The sequence below is a fragment of the Colletotrichum chrysophilum genome, assembly GCF_026319265.1.
Source record: "Colletotrichum chrysophilum strain AFK26 chromosome Unknown scaffold_129, whole genome shotgun sequence".
NCBI classification, from domain to species: Eukaryota; Fungi; Ascomycota; class Sordariomycetes; order Glomerellales; family Glomerellaceae; genus Colletotrichum; species Colletotrichum chrysophilum.
The window spans coordinates 22503-43390 of record NW_026517416.1 but is presented as its reverse complement, the minus strand read 5'-3'; the positions used below and the strand labels follow the sequence as shown (position 1 = coordinate 43390).

Sequence of the window (20888 nt, the reverse complement as noted above, 5' to 3'; positions counted from 1 at the left end):
AAGTTGTTCAATGCAAAAGAAGAAGAAACCCGTCCGGCAGCCCTGCCTGGCACCCTAACCCACACAAGAGTCCCCGGGCACTAGGACGACGCAACTCCACTTTCTCCACGACCCATTGGCTCGCGCGGGGAAGAAGACGGATGGGCTGGTCTGGGGTTCCGTGTGCTGTAGTATGGGTTGAGCAGGACGGGAAAGACTCGCCGCTTCAGAAGGATGGAGAAAGGGATGTCGTCTGCCGATCCACTGGTGTTAGAAGGAAAGGAAAAAATCCCAAGAAAATGGTTGCTCGTACAATGGGGCGCGCCAGCAAACCCACTGGAGAAAGGCGAGACATGCATCACAGTTCTGGACTCCACGACCGTGTGGCCGGCGACACCGCGGACATCCCTGCGCCATGTGGCGTGCCTGGCGCTGCTTTTGGCCTGGGAGCTTTTCCTCGCCGGGTAAGGCCTCTGAGGCTAGAAGACGCGAACCATGTCAACCGTGTCTCTCCCCAATCACGGCTGAGAGAATGTTCGGTGCTTCCACTCACCGGCTATTGGCGCGAGAGTTTCTGCGAGATTTCGGTTCCCGGATTGGCCAATTGGGGGTTTTCGCCTGACGTCGCTGAAACTAGGGCCCCCTGCATGCTCTGCTGGTTGGCTTGGTTTAGATGGGACGATGCTTGTGGGTTCTCTGGGGTCGAACTGTTGCAGCAGCTGTTGGTTGGTGCCGGCGGTTTTTTCCTGGCGGCTCCCCTCCCCTTTCCTGTAACCTGTTTATTCGTCCAAGGCGTTGAGATCTGACAGATCGACCGGCCTACTTTGTTTTTGGGGGCCGGCTTCTTTTCTTAGTTCGTATGTTGATGCAGGTGCCTGTCATCACGATTTACCCAAGACATCTGTGCCCCCCGTGAGGTATCGAGTATCTCCGCAGCTACATCGAGGAATATGCAGAGACAAACAGATTTGGCCCGAACAATTCAAGCGATTGGTCCGTACGGATAGGCAGGCGCGACGTTGAGAGTTCAATAGCAGTTGGGGCTGGCGAGCTTGAGTGCCGTCCTCCGACGCAAGCCCCAGACTGTTGAAGTTCCATGTCGTTGAAAGTTTGAAGAAGCCTCCGGCAAGTCACGAGGGGTAGATCATTGTTTAGACACGACTCGGTCGCACCGATAAGATGTTATTGCGCTGGGCATCATCGTGGGATTGCCTTGGGCATGACTGCTTTTCTTTCCCCACGGGGCTTTCCCCCCTTAATTTAGGTCTGATCGGGGAGACCTGCTCGAGAATGAAGCGAGGCAGAAGTTTGTGATACCAGATAGAACTCCCCTTTCCCACCGGTTATGTGCACCCGCCTCGTCGTCATTCATGTTTGCTGCAGCATCTCTTCCCCGCACTCGGCCTTGGTCCTCCGCGCCCAGGCTAACCGACCCCGCGCCGGTGCCAAGCTTCGGTTCCGTTCATCGTCTCCTTGCTAGCCCCGGCCCTGTCTTTGGTGTTTGCCGCCGCCAAGTGGGCAGTCGTTCGTGTTGGTGCAAAGCAGCGCTTAAACTGTTCCTGGCTCCAAGTCATATGACACGATGTTTGTCGACGAATCGCGCCATGGGCGGTTGGTATCGTTGTTGTATGGTGTTCAGAGACAGGCATGCTTCAAGGGCACGGAGTCGACTGCCGGGCCTTCTCGAAGTGTTACACTTAACTGGCTGCAGAATCTCTCTGAAAACTTCCGAGACCCACGTGCCGTCCGCCGTGGATTCTGCGCCTCCGCTTCGGAGGAGACCACCTGGTGGAGGCGGTCTCGGGAACCGGCTTTAGACCGGCTGATCGACGAGCATGGAAGGCAAGCCACACCCTCGGATTTGGTGTGCGTCAAATTGAAATGCTTAGTCATTGATGGCGTTGAGTCTGGTCGCCAATTGTTATCGCAAGATGTTTCTTCCGCCGGGGAGATCATGGTAGCCCTGGGCTCACCGACTATGCCACCTAGCCGAAGACCGGTTCTTAATCACACGTCGGATCTTGTGAGCTCAAATGTAATTCGTGGAGCAGTGATCTCCGTGACACCTCAAGTGCATCGGTGATCTTGATCAGATCGTTGCTTCGTACGACGTAAGCACTCAAATTGCTCAACGAATCACCCATCAACTTGCCAACTACATATTGCACGACATATCAACCTATTGATGATTCTCTCTTGTGCTGCTTATTATCCTGCATGTTCATCCAACACTTCTCAGGCTCAAACCCTCAGATGTCTTGGATGAACAGGGGGCAGGTCTTTGGCACATTTGGTTGAGTCAGGTTGCGCACATGAGATGAATGTGTTTACTTGCTCTGCGAAGGCTTTGCAGAAAACGCCATAAAATTGCCTCCAACTTTACTATCGTGTTTATCGCGTGGAAATGGACAAATCTCAATGGGTATTCTCGAGTATTGTTCCCTTCGTATTCGGATTCACTCAGCCGGCCAAGGGCGCACTCCTAATTCCGAGGCCGTTCCCACTTCAGGTCGAGAAAAGCGGGTCCAGAGTCAATGACCGAAAGCTCGACGAGCACAATTGAGCAATCTCGCGGGCTAGGTTATGAGAGAAACCTTGGAAGGATGTGTGAGGTTGCCTCGCGTTTACGATGCCGGACCTGAGAGCAGTCGCAACGATGGATTTCATCATTTCCATTATCCACTTTCCTTCCGTTTTTGAGAAATAAGCCAATCACATTGTGCTAGGTGAGGGTCACAATGCTGCGCCGCTGTTTGAGAGCGCATTCGTATTCGGATACAGCGCTCATGGCTGGTTTCCTTATCGTTATCACGTATTCGTTCCCCCTACTTGGCTGTCAACCATCGATGCTATTGTCTGTTGAAAGAAGAGTGAGGTGCTATCGAAGCAGTTATAAAAGAAAACAACTATCTCTCCAAGATGCTTGAGCATGATCTGATATACTAACCCTCGGAATCGCGTTCATTGCTCTGCCGACTCCTTGGACTTTCTACATTCCTTTTTTCCAACGCCAACTCCATCCTCCCCTAAGATGGTGGAACGATCAGAACTGGGCCAAGTGCTTCTTGCTAGAGATGCTACTTTTGAGCAGATCCTTCACAAGGGAACGTCGAAAGGCAACGTTGGCATGTCAGCAATGTTGAAAAAGGACCACGAAGCTCAGAAGGCTGCCACAGAAGACTACTTCAGGCATTGGGACAACAAGCTCAACGCTCAGAAGGAGACGAAAGAGGATAGAGAGGTAAGTTGAACAAGTAAACCGCCCTGCCGAACTTTTCCTCTGACTCGCGTCTCTCCAGGCCCGAGCCGCAGAATATGATTCACTCACGAGGCAGTAAGTCGATGCCGTAACTCTACTCGATATCCTGACATATTCTGAATATCAAACTGTCAGATATTATAATCTAGTTACCGACTTCTATGAATATGGCTTTGGCCAAAGCTTTCACTTCTGCAGACCTGCTATTGCCGAGAGCTTCAAGCAGGGTACCGTCAGGCATGAGCACTATCTCGCGCATATGATCGACATCAAGAAGGGGATGAAGGTTCTGGATGTTGGTTGCGGCGTGGGTGGCCCAGCCCGCGAGATTGCCAAGTTCACGGGGGCGTATATCACTGGACTTAACATCAACGAGTACCAGGTGGAGAGGGCCACGAGGTATACAAAGAAGGAGCTCATGGATAAGAACGTGCAATTCGTCCAGGCCGACTTCATGGTAAAGCCACCCTGCGTCAAGGAATTCTTCCGCAAAGCTTTCCCTGACGCCAATGACCTAGAATATCCCATTCGAAGACAACACATTCGACGCCGTCTATGCCATCGAAGCCACGGTCCACGCCCCATCCCTCCAAGCCGTCTACTCAGAGATCCACCGCGTCCTCAAGCCCGGGGGCGTTTTCGGCGTCTACGAATGGGTTATGACCGAAGCCTACGATAATGATAATCTCTCCCATCGCAAGACGCGCATCGAGATCGAGCAGGGCAACGGCATCGCCAACATGGTTAAGGCGTCTGAGGCCCTGCGCGCCTTCGAAGCCGCTGGCTTCGAGATTCTTGAGAACGAGGATATGGCAGATAGACCGGACCCAAGCCCGTGGTACTGGCCCCTCGACGCCGGAAGCTGGCGGCACGCGCAGACGATGGGAGACTTGCTGTATACGTTCCGCATGACGGGATTGGGGAGGATGGCCACGCATGGGTTCTTGAGTGTTATGGAAACGTTGAGATTCGCGCCGCCTGGTATGACGAAGACGTCAGACAGTTTGATCCGCGCAGCTGATGCGTTGGTTTTTGGCGGGAGAGGGAAGATCTTTTCGCCAATGTATCTGATGGTTGGGCGGAAGCCGGACAAGACGGAGTGACAACGTTCACCCACATACCCTCTGCAAACACTGTTAGGAAAGGGCAAGGATAGACAACGCAAGCAGTGCTAATAATTTGTATATAATTGGGATAAAACTTTCCACTCGCCTCCTGGGTGTCAGCCAGAGACCCGGAACTTCCACAAAATTCACCACGATTTCACCAACGAGCCAAAACACTTCACACAAACCACAGAAGCAAAAATTGGACGAACAGGGAATCGAACCCTGGACCACTCACATGCTAAGCGAGTATTATACCACTAAACCATTCGCCCAATGGTTGATTTCGCCCGGACTTGAACCGGAGACCTTCAGTGGAACACTGGGAGCCGTCGAGGTGACGATCCAGAATGTTAGACTGACGTGATAACCAACTACACCACGAAACCATCTGGGATTGTTGAAGGGTTCTGTCGCCGGCGGGTTCATGATGCGAGCACTTGGTGCAGTCTGTGGATCTCGTGAATTAGAGGCCCCGGTTGGACGCCTTCGTTAGGGCTAACCGTACCACGCCCCGTTCGGAGGTCCACAATCCCTGCATAAGCAAGGGTTCAAGGGTTCAGCAACATTCAAATCTTCAGCATGTGGAATGGTGGATTTGAGGCCGATGAGAGACGTTAGGATCCCCGGTTGTTTCGGTGCCGAATGATCACGTTTTAGCATGGAGGTAACACATTCAGATTAACAGTGTATGTCATGTCTATAAGCTGGATTGTCTACGAAAACCCCCTCAAAACGTTTTTCCAAGTACTAATGCCACTTTCATTGTATTTGCTGAGGGTGGCAAGCCCTTTGATTGGGCACTGGATTCATATATGCCTTCGTTGATGTATAATTCTGCCGTCTTCAACCAAGGCATGCTGGCTCCGTCAAATCAACTCCATCACTCACTGAAGATTAGAAAGGGTATTCCAATCATCTGTGGCCGGGGCTGTTCTTCGGTTTAAATGCTGAAAATACGCCAAAGAACCTCAACCTCAAACTCAAGACCACAACAATAACTAGTGTGACCAAAAAGAGTTGGCCGTACAACTGCCTTACTCAGTCTATTCTCTACAGATTCGACGTCCTTCTACTATGTTGCTATGGCCCGCGTTATTGAGAATTTCTTCGCGATGGTCTCGGTTAGAGGGTCGTTGAGAGACGTGTGTTACGAAACTCCAGTAGCACTGGGCCATCATTATAGTAAGCTAAAGTTCGTTTGACATTCAATACCTCATCATAACACTCTGATTTGACAAGGGATAGAAGTTCATAGTGCTGAATCATATACCAAATCGTCTGATGGATCAATCATTGTTGCCTTCAACATTCAAGCAACCTATTCTATTGCTTCGAATGTGATACAGGAATCATCAAATCCTAGGAAAGTGCGTGCTAATGGGTGAGATACACAAGTGACGGGAATAATGTTGATGGTGATCAACAGATGTAAACGGCCATTTAAAGGCTGATGAATCATTTCGACCCTGAAGATTTGAGAAAGACGTGCTTTACAAGTGTCGCTTATAAAATAGCATAAGATCGGAAGATCCCCTAAAACAGCTTTTCATATGACGCCCCTTTGAAGATCCCTCCTTCAAATACAAAATACACCAGTATGATCTGTTACATCAACTTCACGAATGAGTTTCCGGCCGTCTTTGTGACTATATCATCCGGTTCCCTGTTGAAGGCAGGGTCAGTCCAGTGTTCAAACCCACCAAGCTCAAGACCTATGACTTACCCTTTCATTTCTTTTCGTCGGCCCTTGCTGCCGCTGATTTGTCCACGATCGTGACATTCAAGTGCAGCTGATCCTTTAACGCTATACTTGATACCGTGATGTGGTAATTCAGAGTACTGGGATATGTGTAGCCAACAGCGGGATCATCTGATGGGAACATCCAAGCCGAATTCGTGGTGCCGTCGTTGTATTTCGTCTTGTAGTGTGACTGGATGGGTTTGAAGAAACCCCTTTCAGGCGACTCGATGCCGACGCAGAATGACTGCAATGCCTCCATATCCTGCCAACAGAGTGCCACATCATCTTGTCCACTCTTGCCGAAATAGCACCCCTTGTTCCATGACATGATTTGTTCGCCGTCTCTCATCTCGAGCGTATTGCTGGTGATATCTTGTCTCATCTTTACATCTGGCGCGGTCGGGTATGTATGTTCGAGTAGGGTAAAGTTTACCGACGCGAGATTCGCGAAGGTGATTGAATGATCCGGTTTGATCATCCTGACGCCTGGAGGATAGTAATGCATGAGGTGACAGCAAAAGGGTTTTCGACTACGAAAGGGTTTTATGGAGGCGTCGTCTCAGCACGTCTTCGCTCGGCTCGCTCGGCGAAAGGACGAATTCAAACAATTGTCTGGGGAAATTCCTCGTGAACAAGGCAGAGACATGCGGCCGACTTTGTTGGCTTTCGAGGCGCCTCCACGGAGCTGGTTCTCCGCCCGTAATTGGAATTGCTTGGCGTAGAAGACCGCTTCCGGCGGAACCAGGCCCCTAGCGGCGGTCGGTGACGTTCGTGTGGCTTATCCTTGCGTTGTTCCCGATGGCCCGATCTACGTTGGATTCGAGAACCCGGATGCCCGATGCGGCCATATGGTCTTGGTTGTCCGGATGCAGTTCGGCAGTTCTTCATTCTGAATGGGTGGAGGGGGCGGGTACGTTGTAGAGAGTGGCTGGTTCACCGTGGCTCATTGGAATGTTGATGTCACTGATGTTGTAGATATCTCTGTAACTAGAGTTTCACGTCGGAAAAAAAGTCTATGGAGCAAACATTGCGGTGAATAGGTCCATCAAGCATGTTTTATTGTCTCTAATCATTCGCGTATTCTGTCTGTCATGATGCCTGTCAGTTGTCCAGTACCATAAGGTCGGTATCACGACCCAGCAAAATGCTTTCTTTCAGGGACTGAGACAACATATGGGCTTTTCCGCCTTTGGCAATGTCTCAGAAGAACAACACCGCCACGAGAAGTCTCGAATCCGGACGAACGGTGACTTGTATTGGTTACGGGTGCACATTTAAGCTCAGTGATGGAACACTGAACGTTATTTCCATACAATTGGATCACCTTATATCTAGTGTGCTCGGGATCGTCTCTATTAAGCTCTAGCCAGAGGGAAGACATGCATACGGCTTTGAAACTACAGACATCCACTGAAGAGGCACGCAAAAACACGTTTACAAGCACAAATAAGTTCAAGGGGAATTATGATGCTTCTTTATGATAAGCAGTAATCATTTGTCTACGCTGAAATTGGTATCCGTACTCCGTCCAACACGCTTACCATGGGGATATCAGGTCTCCAGACATGTCCCAAGCTCTGATATTAAATCCTCGGCGGTAACGTCAATACCACCAGCCATCTTGTCTTCGATACCGAAGGCCAGGAAAAGAGTGTCGTCCATGTATCCATGATACCTTTGTCCCTTCGTCTTCCAGCTTATCGACGTTACATAAAACATGTCAGACGCCCCAGTGTCCTTCTTCTCCCGACCGTGAATCCATATGGGTTTCTTCGAGACAGCAAAGACTTCGAACGGTGCTTTTTGCTGGAAGACCATGATGTACGGTTCGTACTCGCTGTGAAAGTGATAGAAAGTCTTGTGCTGAAAGATCGTGAAGATGAATGTGTTGTCGCTGGTAGGCTTGCAGTTCACGTCCATCCGTTTGCAGAACGTGATGCTCAGGGAGTTGGTCGCCTGATGTATGGACTCCAAGTCCGGCGGCAGCTTCGGCATGTATCTCTCCAAACATGCCTCATCTCCGGGGGCTAGAAGCGCCAGGTCCGGCCCCACAGAGCCGTCGAGGTTGACTTTCGAGAACACTCTCTTTGGCGCCACATCGTGGTGCACGTACACGGCACCATCCTCATCCCAGAATGGGAACCAATTCTTTTCCATGGTCCCCCAAGGCGGTGGGCGCTGTAGCTCAGTGCCAGTGCTGAAGCCCTGATCCAGTGACATCTGGAAGCCCCAGTTGCCCAGCGTCCGGAAATCTTGCATGAATTGTCCGAAGCAACAGTAGAGCGAGTTGGAGCCAAAGGTAATGAATGGTGCCTTCGGACCGTGGAAGACACGGGCATCGTGAGGCCCAATGTTCATGGCGATGTAGGCCAGTTTGGGGGGACATTTGTCATCGCCACTCTTGGTGGCAGCGATTGGAAGCGTCGTTGGTGCCTCCACGCAGGAGAGGCCTTCCATGGTGAAGACAGCATTGCAGACAAGCTCAAAATGTTCTGCTGTCTTGTCATCGTGCGTCTTGCGCCTCTGCGCAACAATGATGTATGTGTTATCGAGAGTAGGATGGGGCAAGATGTTGGGATTCATGGCATCTTCGTCGCCGAAGTGTATGGGGAAGAACCTCTTGTCGAAGGTAGATATTGAGAAGACCTCATGATGTGTCCGCTCCGTGGCAATTGGAATAGAATCCGAAGGTGGCGTCGGTGGTAGGACCGTTGGAGGGACCGCGATAGGGGGCTCTGTGTCTTCCGGGGCAGGTGGAGGTGCGGCAGCCGATGGGGCCGGCCGGGAGTGAGGTTTGAGCTCATCGGCTTGCCTCCAGTTCGGCGCAAAGATGTGATCGAACCAGGTGTTAAAACCTGATGAAGAGTCCCTAAAGTCGAGACATCGAATGCCAATGTAGACAAGGAAGAGGAAAGGCCCAACAATGAGGACGACACGCTTGAAGTCGCGAGCTAGCATCGCGAGGGGCTGTCCGCTCACGCCGAGGGTCGGATGCTCATTTGGCTGTGACTTGCAGCATTCGGGGTGCTCGGGTTGCAGCGCGTCAATTGCAATCGAATAGCTTCCTGTTGCCGATTCTAGTTCTTTGACTCGGGCTTGACTGCGTGGTACGTACGGAGAAGAAGGTTCCCGGGTTTACGGCACAAGTGATGCTGTGTCTCTCCACAATGTTTGTTGGGTCCCAGTTTCTTCCCCGCGGTTCATGATTGCATCACAGAACAAGAGCTCCAAGGAATGTGGGGGACGGGGATACATGGACTTTGTGATTAAGCTAGTGGGAAAAGGACGGGGAAGCTCTCGGAGAGAGGTGTGCCGCGTGATGTAGATCGGTGGGCAAGCAAAAAATGAATACGACCTTGGACGTTGGGGTTTCCCCTCACTCGAGAGCTTGTATCCCCGGTTGGTCCACCCCCAACCACCCACTTTGCTAGCACGGGAGGGTCAGGTGACATGGCGAACTGGACGAGCGGAAACTCTGTATGCTGATGGAGGTGTTCCTGAGATAAGCGTCCCGAATTGAAGCGGTGATTCGCTCAAGTCCAGCAAGCAGCTCGCTGCTTCAAGCATGTGAGCATGTGAGAGCCTCGGTGAACAGCAAGACGCCCCTGGTCAAGTCGCAATCAGTCCTCCTCACGAACATCCCACACCATTACCCAAAATAGGAATCCATCCGTCCTTGCAGCGTCATTGGGTGTGATACGGCTGCACGTCGATGGAAGGCTGCACATGCGGGAAATTAAGGTGTGCAGCTCAAGCAGAAGAGCTGTCTGCCTGTCAAAGAACTTTGGGTTGGCGGGATGTTCAGCCCATCATCAGAAAAAATCATCGAGGCGAGACTTTTACTGCGAAGCGGTCTCGGAGGCGTCAGCGCTTGTTCAGCCCATCGGCCCGCGTGGCGAGCACGCTGTGCCTGCACATTGGACGTCTTAGAGTTCGACTAGAAGGCGGGATTCACTCGATGGTTTGGAGTGCGACCAATCCAATCATCCAATGACGTTATGCTGTACCAAGCTAGGAGCGGCTGCGCCCTTGCGACTTTTAGTTTCGAGACGATGAAGTCCAATAATAGCGGGCAAGTGAATTAATTGGTGTACACTGATCACTAGCTATTTCCTAACTGCCGGTGTCCGTTGTTGCCTCGGCCTCTCCGATCAACTAGCTAGTAAAACATGTGCCATAACGCCGGAATCCGCACCGTTCGATCAAGCCTTGGTTGATGGTGCTGGTGCTGGAAGAGTTTTCTTGTACAGCCACTGCGCAAACTTGACGCTTGGTTCATCAATCAGCCTCGTTACCATCTCTGCTAACCACAAGGTGAGCGGGAGAAGGATCAGATGTGGTAGCACGAAGGCCGGCTCCAACCCGAGCGGCCCAGCCATCGGCAGCGGGAATTTGTCGACCAACTGCGCGAGGTGTTGCCTCTCGGAGTCCTTGTGCCAGCCCACAGCAGTGTAGATTCGGTCGCCCAGTGTTCCAAGGACAGGTCCGTGAACGAGGTAAAGAGCGAAAGAGATGCGGCCGAGATATTGGCAAAATCGTGTCTCGAAGAAGCGCCGCAGCCACCAGATACGAGGGACGCAGGCGACTAGCAAGGTTGCCGCCCAGAACAGGTAGAACCACTTGTAGTCGAAGACAGCCTGTGGCTTCAACAGAGACAGGTAGTACCATCCGCGATTTTCGCGCATCCTGTTGACATCGCCGGTGTACGACGGTACTCCTCCGAGGTACATCGAAATGACGAACAGGTGATAGTAGATGAACGTCTTGGCTCCCTTAAGCTTATCGAAGATTGCGGGTAGCTCATCCTTCTTTGCCAGCAAGTCGAGGTCGCAAAGCATCATGCCCGCGACAAACATGGCTCCGTACCACCCGTCGGCGATGTACATGAAATAGAAAGCCAGGCCAGCTTCGCACCATAGTCTTGCGTTTCTGGTGCAGCGGGAAAACGCGAGAAGTGCGGTGTAAATAATGACAGACCCCTTCATCTCGACCGGAATGGACCACAAGTGAGGGTTCCAACTGAAGAAAGGGCCACCGCCAGCCGTGAACACGAAACTGAAGTTCTTTGCCTCGCAGTACCATGCCCAGACGTCCTCTCTCCAGGTTGACATCCGGTCAATGTTGTCGACCCAGATGTCGAACATGTGGAGAAAGCTCATGAAGATGAACGTCGTGGCCAACAGGGGAAGATAGAGCCGAAGCCATCTTCTGAAGAGGGCTGAGCCAACATTTTCAGCAAGCTTTGCGTGGTCTCCAGCTTGTATGAGACTGAGAGGCTTTGCGGACAGGACGTAGCCCGAAATGACGAAGAAAACGGACACCGCGAAGTGGCCGCCGGTGAAGAAGTGCCTGATTCCGGGGAAGGCGATGAAGTGGAACTTGTTCTCATAACCGAAGGCATTCTCGAAGATGCGATTCTGAACGTGTGGCTCATGAGCCCACAGTTGGTTGTGATGGATGTAAACCAGGAAGGCAGCGAAGCCTCGAAGCCCGTCAAGATATGCGGTCGGCCGCAATGTTTCTGACTGTTTGGTATCTTTGATGGGCCAGAAAAAGGTGCCAAGACTTGACAGGTTGAGCCGCGATGGTCGTCTTGTCCGAATAAGTGTGGCCGGCTTCCAATCTGACTCTTCCGAGAGCCATTTGGACTTGTCGCACCACGATGGTTTGACTTCGTCCCAGTCCGTGCTGTCAAGAATGCCCTCGTTTCTCGGAGACATCTTCACGAAAGGCTGATGTGGCAGATGCTGACAGCAAAGTGATGCGAGGACGATGGTTTCAGCCTCAAGTTGTCAACGATGCGTGTTTACGGTCGTGTGCTGCCGCCCGAGGGGGTGATGGTGCAGGAAGAGTGCTTCAACCCTTGCCTGTCCGGCGGAAGACTTGATTTGGGAAAAGAAGGCACAGCTCTTTTCAGTATCCACGAATCTTGCACGGGCACATCGGCAGTTGTGGAAGCAGAACTGCACTTACACGGCGATCGTCCGGCTTGGCGTAGATCCTTGTGTCAATTGGCCTGATAAAATCCACATGAATCAGTTCGTTGTCAACGGGTTGTTCGTCCAGAGTTTCACGAGCCAAAACAAAACTCAAAGACCAGCTGAACAATGAAGAAGATTCCGAGGTCAATAACGTGAAGGATGCGGGGTGGCGGGTTGAGTCTAAAACGGTTGGGCAATCAGGCGTCTGGGGGGCCCTGGTCCAATATGCGGGGGATAGACCGGGGTAAAAGTGCGGAGAGCCAAACTATGACCAACAACGAATTTGATTATTTTAGCTGGCGTAAGATGAAAATCACCAGATTTCCCTCACTCTGACGTAGATGCCATTCGTCGGTTGCGACTAGACCGGGCGTCCCTGGCAGGGCCATCGTGGGCAACGTAGCATTACTCGGCTCAGCTGGGTAGTGTGATCCGGACATGTGAATGACCTCGCCCGACTCAAGGACTCGGCCGGTTTGAATCCTCTGAGCTGTGAGAAATTTGCTGCCCTCCCTCCTGATTGGGAAGCTTCACCGCGCCTTGCTCCCCTGACTATCGTAGCCGTTGGTGCCGGCATGCGGCGGTGGTCAAGGATCGACCCAATAGACGCTCGAACAAGCTCAACGTCCCGGCGCTATTATGGCGCCAAATGCGGGTGGCCACAAACGAGTGGCCCTCATTTCCTCCCCGCAATCTAGATGGCTTCGATCCACCGTTCTTTTTACTCTCCGCTGCTAGAGGTGGTGGCTGTTCGGGGTTCTTTTGCCAAGGCGAATGAGAGCGAGCACCGTTGAGCACACCTCTCTAGTGTTTCTCGTATTGTGAAGACAGACAAAAAGAAGCAACGGCCAACTTAATTAGACAACTGCAGCGGCGGCGGTGGCGTCACACAGGATGGCGAATTGTCACTCGTTGGATAGTAAGGATGAACACGATGCGACTTCAGCCAGGCGACCTCGGCCCTTCCTCCCACTTCTTGGCCCTTGTATCCCGGCCTGTGATAATGATGCGCCATTGATAGGCGAGTGGGGGATTGGGGGTGGTCGGAAGAGAGTAGGGCAATCCCCGCCTCGGCCACTAGGAATACCTATGGTCGTGTGCCTGCATGTTGGGAGCTCCTCAAATTTCGACATGCATCCTGCTGTTCCTTGTTCTTCTCTTATGCTCGTCGCATCTTCGCCAAAAGCTTGGTCTTAAAGCTTCTTTGGTTGAACACCTCCACCAGACTTCGAGCTTTGGACGACTGCAGTCAACATGTCGTCGCCCATCATGAGTCCATTGAGTCCATTGAGCCCAACAGGCTCCAAGGCAAACATCTTCCGGAATAGGGTTCCAACTCAGTTGCGGCGATGCATTCCCTTGTACATCGCTTGCGTTTGCCTTATCCTCCTGATTCTCAACGTCGACATGATCGGTTCAGTGCCCAAGCCGGTCCACCTGTCGAAGCGCAGCGGCACAAGGTCAACACGAGGCTTCCCCAAGAAGATTTGGCAAAGTTGGAAAGTTGCGCCGTTCTCCTTCGAGGGCGAGCAGATTCTTACAGCCAGAACATGGACGGACAAGAACCCCGGCTTCCGTTATGAAGTCCTCACCGACACTAACGACATGGAGTATGTTGAGGAGCACTACGGCCCTGAAGGCCTCGATCGCCCAGACATTGTCGAAATGTACCGTCATGTCAACGCAACTATCATCAAGGCGGACTTACTGCGGTACATGATCATGTACGCGGAGGGCGGCGTCTACGCCGACATTGACGTCGAGGATCTCCGTCCTGTCAGCAGATGGATTCCGGAGAGATACAGGGAGGAGGATCTTGACCTAGTCATCGGTGTTGAGATTGATCAACCTCATTTCAAGGACCACCCAATTCTCGGCAAGAAGTCGATGTCGTTCTGCCAATGGACTTTCATGTCTCGCCCTCGTCATCCAGTCATGCTGAAGCTGGTTGAGAACATCATGGCATGGCTCACCGACGTCGCCAAGACCCAAGGAGTCTCTATCTCCGAGATCCAACTCGACTTTGACGAGGTCATCAGTGGTACCGGCCCTTCTGCTTTCACCAAAGCAGTTCTGGAAGTCATGTCTTCGAGATCTCGCCAAGGACCCATTACATGGGACACCTTCCACGACATTGACGAGTCCAAGGTGGTCAGTGGCATCCTGGTCCGCGACGTTGAATCCTTCGCTGCCGGCCAGGGCCACTCCGACTCTGGCAACCACAACTCCAGAGGTGCGCTTGTCAAGCATCATTACCACGCATCGAACTGGCCCAGCCGCCACCCACGCTTCAGGCATCCCATCTTCGGCGAGGTCGAACGCTGCAACTGGAACATCGAGTGCGTCATGAAGTGGGATCAAGACATTGCCGCCTTCAACGCTCTCTCTCCTGATGAACAAAAGCAGAAGGTCGAGGAGCACGAGAACCTACAGAAGTTCCAGCAGAAGCAGAGCGAGCAAAAGCCGATCGAACAGCCGCTACAGTTCCCTCCGCAACAAGCTCTTCAGCCCCCCGCAAACCAAGAGGAACTAAAGTTGAAGTGAAGTAGCGGTCGCGGTTTTCTCGACTCAAAAGTTTCGATTGATACGTCCGACATAGACGACGCCACAAAACATTCGCCGCGCCGAGATGCGTAATTCAGCATCACAACTTGGCTGCGGCAGACACGAAGCGCGATGATTGTCAAGCAGTTTTTATTTACGCGATTGACGGCGCTCGCCACCCGGCGGATGCCTTGAGCGACATTGGCATAGTCCGATTCTAGTTGCTTTGCAGCCCTGGGGGCTCTTCGGAGTGAGCAAATGGTCTCCTTCTGCTTGATGGGAAACATGAATACTGGCATGGATAGACAGATATACAGCTGAGGATGATACACATGGAAGCACGCGCGAAGATACCCTTCGAACACCTGTACATACCTTTGGCAGAGAATCTTGGCACTTGTCGCGATGCCGTGAAGCATCGCTGGAATAATTATGATATCATAAGATCAAATAACCATGAATGCTGCAATTAATTCTCATAAGTGTCTTGCCAGAATCACTTGGTTATGAAGTGATGGACGCCTATGTGGCTCAGAACTGAAACGGAGTGTCAATTGACCGGCCCGTGAAGCGTCGGAAAGGCGGATTGTGTACAGGGTTTAAATGATAAGTTGATAAAATATGTACATGTAAGCTATATACGAAGTTTATGCGCAGCGTTCACGTAGCCATGAATATTTCATAGCAAATCCCCTATGCACAGTCTCCCTCTTGCTATCTCTGACACAGCCTCGGGTAAGTATGGAGTCATCATCTCCCTTTAGAAAGTCAACTTCTGGCCGGCCTGTCCCGGCACAGTGGCAACGACATTGGCAGAGCCGAGAAGGCTGTAAGAGTATCCGGGCGAGTTGGCGTTCATCGTACCGACGGGAGCAGTGTTGGCAGCACCGCCGAGATCGTTGTCAATGGCCACAGCGTAGCCGACAATATCAGAGTCTTGAGTGGTGATGGGAACCGAGACGTTCTTGAAAACGTTGCTCTGAATGAGGACCTGCGCGCCTTGACGGGTGTTGATGCCAGAGTTTCCGCTGCTTGCTGTCAGTACTGATTCTAAGATGCACTGAGGAGGAGTGGAGGCATACTTGAGATAGTAGGAGTTGTAGATGTGACCAGTGCCGAAGCGCAGAGACGGGCCACGGGAGCCGAAGTTGGCCCAGTAGTTGTGGGCGTAGGTGATGCGGAGATGACCCTTGTCCTCGTCTCCGTTGTTCTCGCTGTGGCCAACCAGAGAAGTCTTCCAGTGGTCGTGGAAGTAGGTGCTTGAGAACGTTAGTCTACTTCCTCTCTTTTGGATGAATGTCAACTTACTAGGAAATGGTCATGTAATCAGCGGCGTGAGAAGCATCCACGAGGCCGTCATAGTAGTCCTTGTCAGAGACCAGAGCACTGGAGAACTCGCAGTGATCAACCCAGACGTTTGTGCTTTGCTATGTGTTGACCAGGAATTAGTCCGTGTGTTACCACCAACACAGGCTCAATTGGCTCACCTCAATCTTGAGACCGTCGCCAGTCGAGGCAAGGACGTTGGTTGACTTGATGTTGCGTACAATGATGTTGCTCTGACGACGAGCGTGCAGCCCGATGCCATCAAAACCTGAACTTATCAGCAACTATGTTTAATAATAGCTCTTGATATGGCTTACCAGCTCCAGGGAGGCCAATGACAGACTTGTTGCTACCGATGCGGACGTTGGCGGTACCCTTGATGACGCCCTTGACAACGACAATCTTGGCAGCCGTGTCTTTCTCGTTCACAGCGGCGGTGAACTCGGCGAGAGATGATACAGTGGTGACCGTTCCTCCAGCACCACCGGAAGTCCTTCGTAGCTGTTAGCAGTGCCAAGTTAATTTGCATTCCTGGTAATACTCACCCTCCATTAAGAGTGGCATAGCCTAGAGTCGCCTTGTCGGAGATTGATGCTCGCTTGACAAGGTGGGGCTTGTCGGCGACATTGTCGACGGTGGGAGTAGGCGTTGCGACTGCGACGCTGGCGAATAGCGTCGCCAAAGCAGAAGTGAACTTCATGGTTGCTTTAGTGTCAAGGGTGGATTGAAGACGAGGTCAAGGATGCCAAGGGGGTCTAGAACCACTTTGAAGAGCTTAATATTATGAAAGACGTGAAATATGCTTCATGCTACCAGCCGTCCCTTTATATACACGATCTTCGCAGTTCACGATCGGGCCCTTTTCCGTCTACATAACAGGGGTCTTCTGATCACGGCATCGCATTACACACCTTGGTGATTGCGACATGACTTCGTTGACTGGCTGGAAGTATTTCCACTCTCTGGGGAATGGTGAGGCTCATGGAATTAGAGGGTAACATTGCAAGACGGAAGCGACGAACCTTCTCGTTCCGCGAATGGTAGCGCGCGGGCTCATCAAATCTCGAATAGCCCCTCAAAATGTTTCCTCCACTTGCCTGACAGCATCGGTCGAAGGAACCCCTGCTCCGTGGATGATAAGCTGCTAGAACGGGAGGGTTTACTCAGCCTAACGCCGTCATGCCGAGCGGGTCGACCAAATACCTAAAAAGAAGCTTGTCAACAAGCTTTTGTTTTGTTACCACCTTGTTTATTTGGTTGGGAAATGACTGTGTCATGTTAAGAGATCTCAATGGAGAGATGGGGTGGTCCGGGGTTGACGTTGGAGAAATTTCCTCAAATCAGCATTTCGCCTCGATTGGGGGGTGCAGGTACCGGCACTATCCGGGGTACAGGGTGGCTATACCACAATGAGAAACTCATAGTCCAACAAAAACCTTTCATTGGGTAGAATTGGTATTCCACTGTCGAGCTGACGACGGAAAATGACCTATTCTCTTGGGCTACGGTCTCTGTGGACGGGATACCGACGGACAAGTTTTTCCCGCCGTGGGGAAAAGTGACAAGATGACCAAGGCAAGAACCTCGTTGTACCTTCTGAGTTTCATGTGGCAAACGGCATTGTGAGTATATCGAAGCATCTGTCACAAATGCCAGTCTCAACGGCTGTCAATGCCACGTCGTCGTGGGCTCGGATAGCTCAGTCCGTAGAACTTGGCTAGCAATAAATGTAAGATAAGCGGGCGATCTTTATGTCGTCCTTGAGGAGTGTAGCCGATTGGGCGATGCATTTCATGGACATGCACTTCCAATCACCCATTCCTGAAGAAAGCAAGATCAGGGACTGAGCGGACGCCATCAGGCCTGTGACAAATGGGTTTGTTGTAGAAGTCCACAACTGTTGATTCCTTTCACCGATGCGGCCCGTTTATTCCCAACAGCCATTCGCGTTTTTTCTTTTTGCTTCGTCTCCATCGCACTGAATGGCCTCGTGACGTTGAGAATAAGCTCATGTCGACCTAGTTATCTCGGCTCTCACTGCCGATGTGCCTGCGGTACAACCTTGGCGCTTTCTTGGCAAGACTCAATGCTTGTAGACTATCCAGCTAAAGAAGTAGACGTTGTCGGATAAGCTTCAGGAAAGAGGGAAAAATGACAGGCACAGTAGACCTGACCAAAGGGGGCTTTCGAATGAGCGGCATAAATTGAGTGTACCTGACTAGACTTGCATCTGCGTCCCTGGTTCGTGGATTCGTCTTTTCCGATGGTCCTCTTGATCCCACAACAGCTCTATGAAGCAACCTTAAAGGCATGCATAACCGATGTTATCTCCCACTTCGGATGAAGGTTGTGCTTTCTTCGAGCCTAATTCAAGCCGGGGGCATTGTACCGGAAGGTAGTCCGACTCCACAGCTCGTTACCACACATCTGCAACTCGATTCCCTCCAGGTACTCCTTCAAAGAATCAGAACATCCTTCTTCCAGCCTCTTGGCAACAAGATCCGCATGGTTTCGTTCCCATTCACGACACATGGTCCACAAAACTCGTTTCGACCCATCGTAGTCCAAGCCTGTTTCGTTGGCTAAAACCTGCACAATGTTGGACACGATGGATCCTTCGGCGTTGATGTCTTTGGACGCACGGTATTCCTTGTCCCAACTCAAAATGTCGTTGATGACAGAGATGTGATGCGTGTAGTTTAGCTCGATTTCAGACACGGAGGCTAGTTCTTCCTTCGTGACGGTGATGCCCTGTGAGAAGCGTTGCAAAGCCAGAAGGAGCCTTTAGGGATCATTAGCCATGTATTAATGATCGCAAGGTACCATGCAATAAGACTCACTGCGAAGCAACGTCAAGCTCTCGATACTCCAGGTACTCTGCAATGCTCTTCTTCGCTAGCCGAGCTTCGGCATTCTGGGAGCGCCAAAATTCAAAGGTGGGCACTTCAACATCATCTGAGAGGGGCTTGTCAATGGCCCTCATCTGTTGCCAAATTTCGAGAACAATCTTCTCGATGGGAGAGTCCTCTGCAGGCAAGGTTTCTCCTTTAACGATGGAAATGAGTCGCTCGTTATATGATGAGCTGTCTTGCAGCGACATATGCTCGAGCAGGTCTAGATGTTGTCATCAGAATGATGCTTCAATGCTTCAGTGCTGTGATAGTTCCCTCTCGAGCGTTACGCAGGCTTACCGTCAACCAGAAATAGCATCACCGTAAATCGAGACGCGACGACCACTCGGTCATTCAGAGAGGTAGGATACTGGCAGCAGTGCCATGTCGGCAAGCCTTCAGCTACAAACTTGAGTCGGGAACGCTCGTCGGGAAAGGGCCAATTTTGCAGGAAGTAGTAGTTGACAAGCATCGTCACGCTGAGTTCATGAGGGTGAGGACGTCCGACCATATGCGACCGAGGCGGCCGGTTAGTCTGATCATTTGCACATGCCTCAAGAATGAGCATTTTGTGAACGGATTTCTTTTACAAGACCGTTTGAGAAGGAAAGGAGAGAAAGTTGTTTTGTTCAGACCTAACCTGGGCAAGAGCGATCTCTGAATTCGGGAACGTAGCCTTTATACCTTGGACTAGCCGTGTTCGTCAAGGTTTGTATGCATGAACACGAATTCTGCAAGGCTCGTTGATTCTCTCAAAAGTCTCGGTGGCCACAAGCAGGCGAATAGGGCGTTATCTCAAAACTCGGGCGTCATTATTCGCCCGGTTACCCGGAATTATATGGCAACGTTGCTGGTAAATGCCCTGAGTTCGCATCCTTCATGTCGACACCCGCTGATGGAGCCAATCACCATGTTCGAAAGCCAATGACTAGCCTCAATCAGTGACACAACGGGCCTCTTGACATGGGCAGCGTCACCATTGGTGCTCGATCCCAATGTTTGAAAGGCTTTAGAAACGATGAAGAAACTAGTGCGCATGATGTTTGCTTCTCAACTGTTGGGTATGACGGGGGTTGGTGGCTTGCGCAAACAAGTTGGCTACTATCAGCAATGTTGGCTGTTGAATCAGTAGCGGTATACCAAGACTTCTGGCGTTGTGCGCCTGATTTCATAGTCGATCGCGCCAACATTGCCGTATTTGACGTGCAACGACCCGTTGAACGGGTAAAAGACTAGCTCGCATCGCATGGATGCGAAGCGTTGGAAATCATAGCAAACACGACCCACTCCAGCTTTCATCAGTTTGCGGTGAAGCCACCAGCCCTGCAATAAACTAGGATCACCATACATTTATTACTGACTGTCACCGAAAAGTCCGCTCCAGTCAACGAAACAGATTTCCTCTACCACTACGTTGACTGCCTGGATTTCCCTATCACCCCGATCCTCCTAGTCGTCGCCATGGTCCCTGCCGAGCTTGATGACATAACTTTCAAGCCCGTCTTCCGTTCCATGTCAACAGACAACCGGTATCTTGGGTGCGTATATGTCCCATCCCAGTTTCTCCTCCATTTGAGCCGATGCGACGGAGCCTGGCCATAGCCTGCGTCCAGCATCGTTTGCTCGCTGAAGATACCATAAACTTTGACCGATGTTGCCAAGCCTCAGTTCAATATCGGCCAAATCCTCCATGGCCTGAATAGCGCGCTCATCGTCCATGGCTGAACCCGCCGGAGACTGCAAAGAGTCCACTATTGACTTGCAGACTTCTCTGGCCTCGTCGTATTGATATGAGCTGATTAGAACGTGCGAGAGGCTTCGGGCGCACGATCGCGACAGATATGAATCCATACGCGATGTACATGCATGGTTGTAGAGTGCTCTAGCCCGGCGCTCTGCCTCCGTTAGATTACCAAGTCGCCTAGCTGTGCTGACCAGCATTCTTTGAAGACGGCATGCTGTCTGGTGTTCGTATCCCAAGCGTGAACCGAATATGTTCCACGCCTCGAGTAGCCCGATCTCGCAGAGTTGGAAATCATGGCTGTTTTGTAACAGTAA

General features: G+C 51.5%; 6 protein-coding genes and 2 non-coding genes across 8 annotated transcripts; 2 read left to right on the top strand and 6 right to left on the bottom strand.

Moving 5' to 3' along the window:
- Positions 1-3010: 3010 nt before the first annotated feature.
- Positions 3011-4341, top strand: COL26b_011073 (uncharacterized protein; the record flags this gene model as incomplete). Its single annotated transcript, XM_053183750.1, has 4 exons — positions 3011-3220; positions 3279-3313; positions 3437-3695; positions 3757-4341. The coding sequence occupies 4 exons, from the start codon at positions 3011-3013 to the stop codon at positions 4339-4341; spliced, it is 1089 nt and encodes a 362-aa protein (XP_053032289.1).
- Positions 4342-4547: 206 nt separating this feature from the next.
- On the bottom strand, positions 4548-4619 carry COL26b_011072. Its single transcript has one exon. It is a non-coding gene; the product is annotated as a tRNA-Ala (tRNA).
- A 6-nt stretch (positions 4620-4625) lies between these two features.
- COL26b_011071 lies at positions 4626-4733 on the bottom strand. Its single transcript has one exon. It is a non-coding gene; the product is annotated as a tRNA-Val (tRNA).
- A 2906-nt stretch (positions 4734-7639) lies between these two features.
- COL26b_011070 (uncharacterized protein) lies at positions 7640-9046 on the bottom strand (the record flags this gene model as incomplete). The annotated part of the gene is made up of 1 exon (XM_053183749.1): positions 7640-9046. The coding sequence occupies one exon, from the start codon at positions 9044-9046 to the stop codon at positions 7640-7642; it is 1407 nt and encodes a 468-aa protein (XP_053032288.1).
- Positions 9047-10290: 1244 nt separating this feature from the next.
- COL26b_011069 (uncharacterized protein) lies at positions 10291-11808 on the bottom strand (the record flags this gene model as incomplete). Its single annotated transcript, XM_053183748.1, has 1 exon — positions 10291-11808. The coding sequence occupies one exon, from the start codon at positions 11806-11808 to the stop codon at positions 10291-10293; it is 1518 nt and encodes a 505-aa protein (XP_053032287.1).
- Positions 11809-13476: 1668 nt separating this feature from the next.
- Positions 13477-14613, top strand: COL26b_011068 (uncharacterized protein; the record flags this gene model as incomplete). Its single annotated transcript, XM_053183747.1, has 1 exon — positions 13477-14613. One exon carries the CDS (start codon positions 13477-13479, stop codon positions 14611-14613), a length of 1137 nt encoding a protein of 378 aa, XP_053032286.1.
- A 760-nt stretch (positions 14614-15373) lies between these two features.
- Positions 15374-16639, bottom strand: COL26b_011067 (uncharacterized protein; the record flags this gene model as incomplete). Its single annotated transcript, XM_053183746.1, has 5 exons — positions 15374-15872; positions 15922-16040; positions 16101-16207; positions 16257-16432; positions 16485-16639. 5 exons carry the CDS (start codon positions 16637-16639, stop codon positions 15374-15376), a joined length of 1056 nt encoding a protein of 351 aa, XP_053032285.1.
- Positions 16640-18303: 1664 nt separating this feature from the next.
- COL26b_011066 (uncharacterized protein) lies at positions 18304-19039 on the bottom strand (the record flags this gene model as incomplete). The annotated part of the gene is made up of 2 exons (XM_053183745.1): positions 18304-18721; positions 18780-19039. 2 exons carry the CDS (start codon positions 19037-19039, stop codon positions 18304-18306), a joined length of 678 nt encoding a protein of 225 aa, XP_053032284.1.
- Between the last annotated feature and the right edge of the window lie 1849 nt (positions 19040-20888).